Source organism: Pristiophorus japonicus, chromosome 7 (assembly GCF_044704955.1).
Source record: "Pristiophorus japonicus isolate sPriJap1 chromosome 7, sPriJap1.hap1, whole genome shotgun sequence".
Classification (NCBI taxonomy): domain Eukaryota; kingdom Metazoa; phylum Chordata; class Chondrichthyes; family Pristiophoridae; genus Pristiophorus; species Pristiophorus japonicus.
Genome location: NC_091983.1, coordinates 96,059,606 through 96,074,107, shown reverse-complemented (window position 1 = coordinate 96,074,107; position 14,502 = coordinate 96,059,606). Strand labels below are relative to the sequence as shown.

Below are 14,502 nucleotides of genomic sequence, written 5' to 3'. Positions count from 1 at the left end.
AGAGTTAATAGTTACCAATTTTTGGCCAATAGAAGCGACTGCCTGATTTAAAAGTAGAAATTGTAAGTGGTGGGGACAGTATATTTGAACACAAAAGCAAAATACTGCAGATGCTGGGATCTGAAATAAAAACACAAAATGCTGGAAATACTCAGCAGGTCAGACAGCATCTGTGGAGAGAGAAATAGTTAACGTTTCAGATCAATGACACTTCATCAGAATTGGAAAAGTTAGAGATGTAACAGGTTTTTAAGTAAGTATCGGGGCAGGGAAAGCCGGGAGAGGAGGAAAGAACAAAAAGAAAGGTCTGTGATAGGATGGAAGGCAGAAGAGATTAAGAGACAAAAGTGATGATGGTGCAAGGCAAAAGGAGATGGTAACGGGACAAGTTAAGAAACAAAAGATGAGTCTAGATAGGGTGTAAATGAAGATGGCAGAATCATCAACAGCTGCCATGGGAAAGAGAGAAAAAAAAGGGGGGCAGAAATTATCGTTTGAAATTGTTGAACTCGATGTTGAGTCTAGAAGTCTGTTAAGTGCCAAAGTGAAAGATGAGGTGCTGTTCCTTGAGCTCGCGTTGAGTTTCATTGGAACAGTGGAAGAGGCCGAAGACGGGGCGGTCAGAGTGGGAGAGGAGCGGGGAATTAAAGTGACAGCCAACCGGAAGCTCGGGGTTACGATTATGGACTGAATGGAGGTGTTCTGAAAAGCGATCACTCAGTTTGCGTTTGATCTCCCCAACGTAGAGGAGGCCACATCATGAGCAGCGAATACAGTATACTAAATTGAGAGAAGTCCAAGTAAATTGATGTTTCACCTGGAAGGAGTGCATGGGGCCCTGGACAGTGGGAAGGGTGGATGTAAAAGGACAGGTGTTGCATCCCCTGCGCTTGAACGGGAAGATGCCGTGGAAAGGGGAGAGGATGCATGGGGTGATTGAGGAGTGGACCATGGTGTCGTAAAGGGAGTGGTCCCTTCTGAATGCTGGGAGGGGAAGATGTGTTTGGTGGTGGGATCACGCTGAAGGTAACATGGAGGATGATCCGTTGAACATGGAGGCTGGTGGGGTGAAAGGTGAGGACAAGACGAACCATATCGTGATTCTGGGAGGGAGGGGAAGGGATGAGAGCAGAAATGAGGGAAATAGAATGGACACGGTCGAGGGGCATGTTAACCACAGCGGAGGGGAATCGTCGCTTCAGGAAAAGGGATGACCTGTAGGAAGCACTAGTGTGGAAGATGGCATTGTCTGAACAGATGCGACAGAGATGGAGAAACTGGGAGAATGGAATGGATTCCTGCAGGAAGCCGGGTGGGAGGAAGTGTAGTCGAGGTAGTTGTGGGAGTCGGTAGGCTTATGGGGCACAGATGTTTTTGATTTACTTGAATGTTAATCACCCTTGTAACATGTTCAACTATTTTGTTAGCATCAGTATTTTCATTAGATTTTGCTATTTACTTAATTAAGACACTTAACAAAAATATAGGAGAGTAAATTCATAGGTTCTTTAAGGCAGAAGTATAGGTGGAAAAGACTGTTAAAAAGGCAAAAGTGAATTTTGGGATTTGTACATAAATTGTTGAATATAAAAGCAAGAGAGTGAGACTGACTTTGTGCACGCCATTTAATTAGGCCACAATTAGAGCATCGATTGCAGTTTTGTGCCCCAATTATAGGAATGATCATAGAGCCATAGGAAGGATACAATAATATTAGTCTCCAGAATCAAAGGTTATAGTTATGAAGAAAGTTTGGAAAAATTGGGACATTTTTTACTGGAATAGGGAAAGTAGAGAGGTGTTGAATGGAGGTTTTCAAAATTATGAAAGGATTTCAGAAGGGAAGTGGTAAAAGATTGTTTCACTGGTTGGTGAATCGCTAACAAGGAATCACAGATTTATGATTATCACTAAAAGAACAAAGGGGAAGTTAGAAAATATTTTTCACACTGGATTATTAGAACAGTGGTTGCTTCAGTACAAGTAGCTCTTGAGGCAGAGGCTTTAAGATTATTTAAAAGAAAATTGGATAAATATTTGAAAAGGAAGAAGATATAAAAATATATAGGAAGGGCAGGGGAATGGGTTCAGATAGCTCCAGCTAGCACTGGGACAACCTTGGTCCAAATGGCCTCTTGTGTTGTAATTACTGTGATTCTGGCTAATAGTGACTTTCAGCTGCCCAAACTTGGGTGTTCTTTTGGAATTTCAAGAATTTTGTTTTTAACCTTGAAGTCAGATTTTAATTGCAAATTATTGTTCCGATAGATGTTCTCCGCAAGCATTTATTTTGATTTTAATGTAAAATTGTATTGACTAGTCTCATGCAAAAGAGTGAAAAAGAGACTTGGCTCACAAAGATGATTGCTATATATAAAAATGGAAGTTAATTTATACAGTGTTGAACAGTATTATTTAATCTGCATAAACAGTTTAACTACATTGTTGCAGCTTTCCCACAGTATTGGTGTTTTGGGAATGTAATGTTTATGAGAAAGGGTGTTTTTAGTCTGCTCAGGATTTGATTGCAATTTACATTGGTAAATAGATACTGAAACTTTCTCACAAAAGGTATGTAATTAAACACAATTTTGTAAAGTAAAACCATTTCACTTTCCTCCTCAATTTCTAGTAAAGATCTGAATAAACCATTTTCAGTTGCCTTTTTATTCTAGATTAAACCAGAGATAATGGATATTTGGGGATTGTGGGCATGACATCACTTCCTAGCACTTTGGGGACTAAATATCAACTTTTTCACTTTACATAGTCCAGTGCAGTTCTCAAAGGGTCTCCTTTAAAATTGGTATTTTGAAATCCGATGCTTAAATGTCTTGATAGCTTTGGAATTGCTGGGAATCCGAATAGGGATTGTGTGTCACTCTTGTCCAATTAATGATCTTCAGACCATTCAAGACCAAAAATAGTACTATCCAATCTGGTGATGTGTGTTTAAAAATGTTGGTTTGTACACATGACTTGAAGAATGACTGGGCAGAAACCTTTGCCTACCATGTAATGTTTTAATGAAGCAGATCGTTTGGTAATTCGTGAATATGTTAGGCCATTGAGCAGTAGGATTTTTATTTTCCTTTGCATGCTGCACTTTTTCTGAAAAAAATACATTTGTTTTTTTATATATAGGTATGGAAATCGTGGGCATAACCAGCCTTGTATTCATGAAGATACACAACGTTGCTTCATCACTTCCCAGAATCACGGCTTTGCTGTTGAGCCAAGTTCTCTACCACAGGATTGGTCTGTTTTGTTCACCAATGCTAATGACCAGTCTAATGAAGGAATAATTCACAACACTAAACCATTATTCAGGTGAGCATTTGAAAAGCAAAATGTACTTCTCCTCTCTTCATAATTTTTCAGTTCCTACAACAACATGCATTTATATTGCACTTTTAACATAGCAAGATGTTCCAAGATGCTTCACCGAGGCATAATCAGACAATTCGTTGAAATCATTGAGCCAGGAAGTGACAAAAGCATGAATGAAAGTTTCGGCAGCAGATGGGTCTTGTTACAGAGGTAGAAGAAGGTAGTCTTTGTGCTGGAGAGGGTATGGGGTTGGAAGCTTAGCTCCAGGTTAAATTATTGCAATAGTTCTAAGTTTTATGATAGTAGCTTGCATCATTTAAATTATTTTTGTTAAATGATAAGATTTTGTATAAGTTTTATATAGGGCGGTTATATTGGATTCCTTTGGCTAAAGTAGCAACAGTTTTCATGAGAACAGAAAAAATTCAGAGTATTTTTAACGGTCCGAAAATTGCAGTCGGAGGCTTCCTGCGGGCGGACACCTCCGACTGAATTTTTTTAACGAAAATACCTGGCCCAGAGTAATGTAGAATTGTGCTCCGAGGCCTAGCTGCGCAGTCCAGCGTACGGGCCCATGTCTTCCAGGAGCGTATGCGTATCCTGGGATCACACGGGCCTGGACCACCAATCACAATGTAGTATTCTCATTCATAGTAATAGGAGCTCCGGACTCCCATTGCTATCAAGGAGAATACCCCTAAAATCAAATAAAACACCAACATAAATTTTTTTTTAAACAGCACTTTTTAAAAATTAATAGAAATTGCATTAAATTAAATGTTTTAGAGAAAAATTTATTTTTTTGAAATTTAAAAAAAAATGTTTTAATGTTAAAAATAAACTTATCTTCGTAGACAGAGTTTTTAAGATTAAAAATAAGTACAGGTTGAACCTCCAAAATCCAGACTCCAGACCGATTGGTGGCAGGATCGTCCGGAATCTGTAAAATGTTCCGGAATCCAGACACCCTGTCAAACCGTTTCCACTGCTAGCTGGGCTTAGTGAAAAGTCAAAAAATTAAATCCAACTACTGTACAGTTAATAAAATTGCAAGAATAAAAACGCCAATCCTACCTGTTCCAGGTCAGGTCTTCACAATAACCGCACCGCTGCTCCTGGGTCTGCAGCAACTCTGCACAACACACAAGTCCCTTCGGTCAGAATCAACTCTGCACAGCACACAAGCCTCTTCGGCTAGAATCCGCCAAGCTCCCGCACGCAGGTCCCACCACCAATTGCCCACGCACAGGTCCTCCGCCCGCGTGCAGGTCCCCCCCCACCCCCCACCCCGCCAGAATCGACCAAGCTCCCACGCACAAGTCCCCAGCCAGAATCAAACTCTGCACAGCACACAAGCCCCTTTGGCCAGAATCAACTCTGCACAGCACACAAGCCTCTTCGGCTAGAATCAGCAAGCTCCCACGTGCAGGTCCCACCCCCCCTGCCAGAATCGACCAAGCTCCCGCGCACAAGTCCCCAGCCAGAATCAAACTGCACAGCACACTGCGGCTCCGTACCGAAATACGGAATTACCCGAACCTGGGCTTGGGCTTTTGCGGACTTCGTACATCAGAAACACGTTCCGAAGTCCGGAAAAACACACAAAACAGCTCGACCTCGGTCCCGAGGTTGCCAGATTCGGGAGGTTCAACCTGTAATAACATTTATTTTTTCTATCTATTAAAACTCTTACACTGGTAAAAGCAGGCGTTTTTATCAGGCATAATAGTTTGAAGGATATTCACTGGGCAAGAGTTGGGCAAATAGCCCAAATCTCTGTCCGCGAAGGTCCTTCTCCCGGGGATGCGTCAAAAGGCATCGCGTGCCTCGAACCGGCACTTCTGGGACCTCTACGGGTGTGTATGAATCCGGAGAGGCCGCAATTTTCAGCCCAACTCGTTTTAAATACAGTGCATTACAAATTAAAGGGATTTTTGTGCAATTCAAAATTGCAAATTTGGTGGAAAACTTCCATTAGTAAGATTTCACAATACACGACTAAGCTAATTTATTGATCCCACTGCTTCACATCTCTGATCTATTTACTTCATGGGTTCTTTGCTTATGAATTCATAGCAACACAATGCTATTAAGAACTAGTAGCTTTAACAATCAAACTACACATTACCAGTTCATCCACTAGGCTCACAACTGCATACCTCATCATGGATGATCTAGACCCAACTGACTGGAGTTTATTGAGTCTTGTGAACATCATGTGACTGGCTTAAGCCACTCGCAGTGCATTACAAACCTGTGAGCATACTCACAGGTGCATACATTACAACATCCACGGCCGGTTCTCTTTCTCTGCCTCTGACTGTATCCTGGCTGCACTTCTCGCCACAGTTTCCTTCTGCAGTCAGGAAACCTTAAGTTAGATTACATTTAGACATTGGATAGGACTGATGTGGAGTGGGTGGGCGGGAGAGAAAATCTAATACAGATATAGGCCTCTGCTGTCTTAGTATTTATGTTATAGCTATCCAACTAGCTGGTTGCAGGTTTGAGATTGGATTGTATCTTTTATAAGTTACCCTGAGGATCTCGAATCATCTGTGACAGGGCAATGGAGCATTGTGGTAGGGAGATTTACCCGTAGTGTTGGGAGTTGAGAAGCAGTGCAGTCATAGCATAGTAAAAGGCTGTTCAACCCATCAAGTCTGCCAGTTTTTCTCCGCATAGGTCATCTCGTCTCAACACACTGTCCTGATCATTCACCATATTTTTTTTTAACAATTTAAGCAGATAACTGAGTTCCTTTTATAAAAATTATTTATGGTTTCTGCTGATTTGTCACAGAGCATTCCACACTCTTAACCAACCTCCCCTGTAAAGAAGTTTATTTCTGCCCCCACATCCCCAGTTTTGAATCATTCAATTGTGGACTCTCATTACCACCTTGCCGATCAGTGAAAGCAATCAGATACTATTCACCTTATCACAAGATCTTGAAGATCCCTATCAGGTCACCCTTAACTGTCTAAACGTTAATGAAAACAGCCCTAACTTCTTAAATCTCTATATAACTATAACCCCTCAACATCAGCACAGGTGATTGAGCATCATCACGATTGGATTGGGAGACTTGTAAGGTGTCCCATTTGAGATGAATTCTTGAATCATCTGCTAAGCTACTGAAGTGTGCTTGTTTTTTTGCCCATTCTATATATATAAGCATACTTGTTCAGTTGGTCAAGAAGTGGTGATCGTTGCCGAGGTCTTTATCAGTTGCACGTGTGTTCATTGTCTGAAGTTGAAGACCACTGAAGTGAGAACTTCAAAATAATGTATTCTGATTTGTGGCCTTGTACCCAGGTATGCAACAGAATTCCAAGAAACATAACATACTAAATCTGAGCAGGAGTAGGCCATTTGGCCCCTTGAGCCTGCTCTGCCATTCAATAAGATCATGGCTGATCTGATCTTGGCCTCAACTCCACTTCCCTGCTCGCATACCTTATCATTCAAAAATCGGTCTTATCTCCACCATAAATATATTCAATGACCCAGCCTCCACTGCTCTCTGGGGTAGAGAATTCCAAAAATTCATGACCCTCAGAAAAGTTTTTCCTCCTCATTTCCATTTTAAATGGACGGCCCCTTATTCTGAAACTATGCCCCCTTATTCTAGATTCCCCCACGAGGGGACACATCTTCTCTGCATCTACCCTGTCAAGCCCCCTCAGAAACTTATACGTTTCAATAAGATCACCTCTCATTCTTCTAAACTCCAATGAGTATAGGCTCAACCTTTCTTCATAAGACAACCCCTTCATCTTGGGAATCAACCTAGTGAACCTTCTCTCAACTGCCTCTAATGCAAGTATATCCTTCCTTAAATGAGGAGCCCAAAACTACGCAGTACTCTAGGTATGGTCTTACCAACTCCCTGTACTCCATCCCCCTTGCAATGAAGGCCAACATTCTATTTGCCTTCCTAATTACTTGCTGTACCTGCATGCTAACTTTTTGTGTTTCATGTACAAGGACCCCCAGGTCCCTCTGAACTGCAGCACTTTTGTAATCTCGCCCCGTTTAAATAATTTTCTTTACTATTCTTCCTGTCAAAGTGGATAACCTCGCATTTTCCCACATTATACTCCATCTGCCAAATTTATGCCCATTCTCAGCCTATCTATAATTCCTTTGTAGATTCTTTGCGTCCTCCTCACAACTTGCTTTCCCACCTATCTTTGTATCATCAGCTACATTGCACACGGTCCCTTCATCCGTCATTTAATATAGATTGTAAATAAGGCAACTCGTGATTATCCGCACACGGATCCAACAGGAAACCGTTGTAACGGGATGTAACATTTTGGCCCTGGAAGGCATCGGGTTTTAACTTTATAATGTTAATCGCTCTAACGAAAAAATTGTATACCCGTCATAGCCCAATCCCCAAGGGACCCGGATAATCGAGAGTTGCCTGTAGCTGATCCCTGTGGCACCCCACTAGTTACAGTTTGCCAACCTGAAAATGACCCATTTATCCTGACTCTCTGTTTTCTGTTAGTTAGCCAATCCTCTATCCATGTTCATATATAAACCCCGTGAGCTTTTATCTTGTGCAGTCACAAACATAAACACGAATAAACTTTTAAAATCCGTAGTACACTGGTTTCTAGTGTATTTCCCCAAGAATCAATGACATTGAGCTTGCTGAAAGGGACCTAGGATATCCAAATAGCCAATGTATTTATGAAACTAATATAATTTGTCATCTATTGATGATCTAACTTTGTTTATTTTCTTATATTCAGTGTCCAGTTTCACCCAGAGCATAAAGCCGGACCAACAGATCTGGTGGATCTTTTTGACATCTTTTTAGAGTGTGTACGTGACATGAAGCTGGGAGTTAATTTAGACAAAACAGGTAAGAACTGAGACATGAGCTAGATGTGGACTTGTAGCACTTCACAATGACATTTTACAAATTGCGATGGATCTGAAAACAAAACAGGAGCATAAACACGAATAAATGTTTTAAATCCGCAGTACATTGGTTTCTAGTGTATTTCCCCAAGAATCAACGACATTGTGCTTGCTGAAAAGGACCTAATATCCAAATAGACAACGTATTTATGACCTTTACCTTTTTATGACCTTATTTTGCATTTTGAACACCAGCAGGGTGTAAGAGGACTACGTGTCATATAAAAAGCTTTTAAACATAATCTTTCAAATCAGTTAATCATAATACAGGTTGAACCTCCCTTATCCGGAATCACCCCTCGTTCAGAACCATTCCCGGCCACCGGGTGGCGCATGCGCACAACGCGGCTGGTCAAATTTCTCTAAAAATCTCAATGAAAGAAAATATATGTCCATTTACACTTGCAGACCCACAATAAATTTACCCAAAACTCTTGAAAAATATCAATGTAAAATAAATTTACCCAACTTTGGAGCTGACAACTCGGGGCCTGCTGGCCCACCAACACCAGACTGACAGTCATTCCAGCCAATCAGTGCGCGCACACACACTGAAAACACATGACCTTCCCTTATTCGGAACAGGTCAGGTCTCGAGGTTTCCAGATAAGGGAGATTCAGCCTGTATTTGGATAACATTATCTCTCTCCTGCTAATTCCTATTTTTGATCATTCTGTATTTAGCAGCCACGGGGCCGGATTTTCAGCAGGTTTGCAACCAGGTTTTCGCCGCGATTTGACCCTCCATGGCGAAAACCCGGTTGCTAAGCCCGGGCGGGACCCTCGGGTACCTGTTTGTGGCAGCGCTTTCAAGTACTGCCGGGGAAAGGTGCGCTGATGTGCAATGACGCGGATTACTTTCGGCACTCTACCGACCCCGTATGCCGCGCCCAGAATAGTCAAACCTGCCGGTGCAGCCCTGACAGCAGCGTTAAGTATGAAAACCTGCAAAAAAGGTAAGTTAAAGTTTTTATTTTTAATTCTTTTTCAGCGATTTGCTAGCTTAGGGTTTTGTGAATGTTTTTTGCAATTTATATAAAAAAAAAAGATGTCTTTCTCCCAAGACCTCTCTTGCAGTGCTCCTGGCCCCGGACAAAATTTGGTGAAACTCACGTTTTTGTGCAGCGAATCCTCGTGCAACACCATCCTTACCTGGCGCAGATGTAAAACCTGAAAGCTCAGCCTAAAAACAATAAGTTTTATGTATCACTACCGTTTTTGCAGGAAAAACCCAAAAGCTGAAAATCCGACCCAAGGTGTTTAAAGATTTGAATATGATCTATTAAAGGTTAGTTACAAAGGGCTCCATTTTCCCCAGTGGGCTGCGCTGTTTTTTTTGGCGCGCGTTGCTTTTTTTGGTTTAAATTAAAATATCTCAAGTTTCCCCAAAGATTGTGCGCCAGCATAACTCCGTTAGGATTTTTTTAGCTTCGTTTTTTTTCTGTGTAACCACATTTATGTAAGTTTGGCCAACTTACATTTTTCCTGGGACAGTGTATGTGACTACTCCCAAAAAACCTTCTGGGCACTTGAGAAAAACCAGCGCACATCAAAAAATTGGTGCAAAACGACGCCATTGTTTTTTGGCGAAGTTTTGGAGGGAGTGAAGAACACATTAAATATGCATTATCAAGCTTAATTTTTCCAAATTGCAGAAATTGGAAGTTTAATGCAATTCTTTAATTTTGGATTTTTTTCAAAGTGCCACACCACCACCGAACGTCTGCAAACCAGGCTCGATGCTCGGAGCGTCGGCCGGTAGAATTGCTCCCTCGCCCGGACACTGGCTCGGCTTCAAAAGAAGCCCGGGGAGGGGGGGTGGAAGCCGAACTGTAGGGATGAGAACCCTTACACTATGCAGCAGCATCAAAAGAAGCGCGGGTAGGAGTGGATGTTTGCCGAGCCCCTGTGTCCGGGCGAGGGAGCGATTCTGCCGACTGCTCCTCGAGCCCGGTGAGGAGATGTTCATTCTGCGGTGGGGTGGTACTTAGAAAAAAATCTAAAATTCAAGAATTGCATTAGACTTTGTTGCCCCAAATATCCTCATTTGAATGCCTAGCGACCGGTTCTAAGCAAGCCTATTGCGCATCCGCAATGGGTGTGGTCCATACTAGGACATCGAGCTTGGGGAGAGAGACAACAAAAAGGCTTGTCCTGTTTTGAGCTTCTTGCTAAGGTACAATTTAATCATGGGAGCAATATTGACAACGCCATACCTCGTGCAAGCCTTCTGCATGATGGTGCTGCGGAGGAAACGATTGATTCGACGTCATTGCATGAGGAACCTCAGAGCAAGTAGGATGATGGGCAGGAGGCCTTACCCACGTCCGGTATATCAAGACAGGCATTCGTACCTGCACCTGAGTGATGCAGACTGTGAGAAGGCTGCGTTTTCGCAGAGAAGTTGTAACCAAGATCTGTGAGTTAGTAAAAGTAGACCTGCAACTAAGAGCGTCAGGAGGACTGCTTTGCCAGTTGAAGTGAAGGTTACAGCTGCACTTTCATTCTATGCATCTGGATCATTCGAGGCCACAACTGGGGATGTGTGCGCCATTTCTCAACATGCAACACATATCTGCATTCGGCAGGTGACTGCTGCATTATATGCCCGAAGGAAAGACTACATAAAGTTCCCCATGACTGCCCAGGCAATGCGTGAAAGGGCTGTGGGCTTCTCCAGGATTGCTGGCTTCCCAAAGATACAGGGCTTAATTGATTGTACCCACATCGCCTTGCGAACACCTTTTGGAGGATTCCGTGATTACAGGAACAGAAATGGCTTCCACTCCGTTAATGTGCAGCTCGCATGTGACGACATGCATTGCATCATATCAGTTAATGCAAGATACCCTGGGAGCACCCATGATGCGTTCATCCTACGCAAGAGCGCTATATTTGCCATGTTTCAGCAGCAGCCAGAAGGGGCTCATGATGCCCCTACGTGTAACCCAGATGGAAGCTGACAGGGAATACAATATGTCGCACATTGTGATGCGCAGCATAATAGAGAGTACCATTGGCATCTTGCAACAGCGTTTCCGATGCCTGGACCATTCCGGAGGCTACTTGCAATACTCCCCTGAGATTGTCGGTCAGTTCACTGTTGTGTGCTGCATGCTGCATAACTTGGGCCATCATGAGGCAGCAGCAACTGGTAGTAGAAGACCCACCTGAGGTGACGGTGGCTGATGATGATGATGATGAGGAAGATGCAGATGACGAGGAGGAGGACGAGGAAGCCATGCAACTACTTGAACCCAGAGCACGACGGCAGAGGAGGGTGGACCGTTGTGCCCCTTTAATGATTGCTCGAACGTTGTGCCAGCAGCTTATCCGTGAACGCTTTGCTGCCTGAAGGCTCAGAGGCAACTATTCCACATGGACCATGTTGACTGTTTGGACCTGTTCCGTAATGCTGTGTTGCGTTAATGGAACAAATGATGGAAATGATTAATCTTCAAAAAGTTGTGTTAATAATGGAAATGATTGTTGTAATTTAAAATATATTTTATTCAAAGGTTTAACAAACACTTGTTTGTAATTAAATAAAAATATTCTTGTATCAAACTTTAAAGTTTTTAGTTAAGATCACTTACAAACTTTTAAACTTGTAATTTTACATAACTTACAAAAAACTTTTTATTTGAGAACAGTTACAACAGTAACAACAACAATAATAAAAGCAGCAGTGGCTGCACCTTATTCGAAGACCACCCGCTGTGCTTGGTCTTGTTGACTCCACCCCTGCCTGCAGGCGGTGACGCATCATTTCTCTGGTTGGTACCAAGCTTATTCTTTCGAACATCTTGGGTAATGCGCACTTCTTGATGCGGGACGGGCGGGGGGGCAGGCAGTAATGTGGAAGGCCCTGCTTGGCCCCTTCAGAGGCTGGTCTGAGGATCGGAGTGAGAGTGGCAGTTGATTCTGTCAATGTTCCCTTATTGCAACAGTTAACTCCAACATTCCCTTGCTCATGTTCACTGACAGTGTTTCAACTACCTGCAGCATTCCCTCCCTCATGTTCACGGACAGCGCATCAGCTACCTGCTACAATCCCTCCTTCATGTGCACCGACATTGTATCAGCTGCCTGCGACATTCCCTCCCTCATGTTTGCGGACGGTCTTCCCATTTCTCGTGGGAGTGTTGTTACTTCTCCCGACAGTCCCGATACCTCATCACCCACCCCACTGATGGTGTCCAGGAGTCATCGTGTAAGGTCACTGGTCTCCGCACTCATTGCCTTCATCTGAACCACATTTGTTAGTTACTGCACTTCAGGAGAGTGCTGTCGAGCTCTCCTTCCCCTCCTCACCCTGAGTGTGGCTCGCAGCATCCCAGTGAGACCCGCAGCCTCGGACAGTGGAGCCCTGGGTGTGCCTTGCTGCACCCCACTGGAATCCCCAACCTCGGACTGTGAGAAGCCATGGAATGTCCCACCAACACTCATAACACTCAGGAAAGGGCCTGACACCTCAATGGGCGACACCTGCACCTCCTCCAGAGTGAGTACAGTGGTGTCGGCTTAATCCCTCATGCTCTTTGTCTGGAAGGTGGGATTGGAAGATGTTCTCCTCTTCAGGCGCGTCCGCCTCTGAATCATCATCTGCGTCGGCTTCAGCCTAGTCGGGGTTGGCCTCAAGTTCTGCAAAATATAACAGAACAGACAAATGGTTAGCAGCAGAGGAGGGGGCAGGGTGGGTGGTATGAGTAGGCTCACATAGCGCAGGCAGCAGGCAGATTTGAAGGACCATGATAAATGATAGCACATTGCAAGAACCGAAGCGTAGCTGACGGAGACATCCCCATGAACCGAAGCATGGCTAGTCCGCGCAGTACTTAACATTTAGCAAAGCTAGACTGGAATTTGCAGGACTTGCCCTCTTTCTCGAGTGTGGGCCCAGCTTGTGCAGTGATGGTTGCTTTTCTCCAGGACCCATCAAAGCAGCGACCTTCTCTTCCAAGGGTGTCAGTGGTGCAGATTTGCCGGGCCTCCTCCTGTTCGAGTTCTTTCCCTTTTGTTGTGTGACACCTTCCTCTGCAAAGATGAAAATGCAACTTTTTTTAAAGAGGGTGTCTTTCTGCTGGGTGAGTCATACAGATGGTCACATTTACAATTACAATTCCAGTGAATAAATGAAAATATTACTTACACTAACTACTTGACCAAGGTCCTTCCACCTCTTTTTGCACTGACCTCCAGACCTCAGGGTGGTCACCATTGCACAGTATTCTTCTGCAAGTTGGTTCCAGTGATTCTTCACTTCTTTTGATGAAACTTTTATGTGACCTTTGCTGGTGTCCTGCTCGTGTCATCTGCACTCAATCACAGTAACCAGTACCTCCACTTCATCCTGTGAGAAAGTCTTGGTCCTTGAGCCGTGTTGCAGCTTGTATTGCAGCTCCGATTTTTCCAATGGGAATTTAAGTTCTCACATGCAACTGGCTCATTAAAAATGGCCGAATACAAAGCGGGAGCTCTACTGGGGGAGAGCATCGTTTTTTCGGTGGAGACGTTGGGTTCCACCTCTGAAGCTAAAAGCCAGGTTGCGCGGCGCCAATTTCAAAAAATAGAACGGGGAAACTTGCTAGTTATTTTTTTGGAGTAGTCGGGCCAAAAAAATAGGTGTACTCTGCAATATGCCAAAAAAAGGCATTGGAGAAAATTAAGCCCAAAGGGTATTGTACATTTTAGAACTTTTTCAAATCAGATTTCACTTATTTGAAATTTTATATTTTTTCGCAATGCAGCCAGAATTTTTTTTTTTAAAGCAAACAGTAGCCAGGATGTAAACCAGTCGGTCTTTCTCTGGTTATGTCCTATTAGATCTACGTCCGGTTCACACATGCTTGTTGTAATAAAGCAATTGCAGCTTCTTGTTCCTCCTTATTACTAGTTATTTCAGATTCTCCACATTGTGAATTTTTTTAAAAAGTTACTTCAATAAATCTTCTGCAATATATAGAATAAAAATTCTTCATGTTCTTGATACTCATTGTGTGCTCCTAATCTGTTGCCCTGTACATTTAAAACTTGGGAGATACTATTACATTATGTTTTTGTTGATTTTAAAATAAGAATATACATGGCCATAAGAATTCTTCTGCAGTCCAAATTTGAAAGATACAGGTAGTACTTGTATTAGAGGAAGAAAATTATACTGGGATAGTAATCTGATTACTGCAAATCTCGATTTGCTTTTGTGCATTATTGGTAACCTCGGTCTTTAATTAT

The 14,502-nt window shown here is 43.0% G+C and overlaps 1 protein-coding gene across 2 annotated transcripts in view; it reads left to right on the top strand.

The window, feature by feature from the left end:
* cad (carbamoyl-phosphate synthetase 2, aspartate transcarbamylase, and dihydroorotase) overlaps positions 1 to 14,502 on the top strand; it is a 116,789-nt gene that overhangs the window by 26,410 nt on the left and 75,877 nt on the right. For both annotated transcript variants that reach the window (XM_070885158.1, XM_070885160.1), the window contains exons 7-8: positions 3,145 to 3,330; positions 8,097 to 8,209. In XM_070885158.1, the coding sequence (XP_070741259.1) occupies positions 3,145 to 3,330; positions 8,097 to 8,209 (299 nt within the window). The remainder of the gene's footprint in view (positions 1 to 3,144; positions 3,331 to 8,096; positions 8,210 to 14,502) is intronic.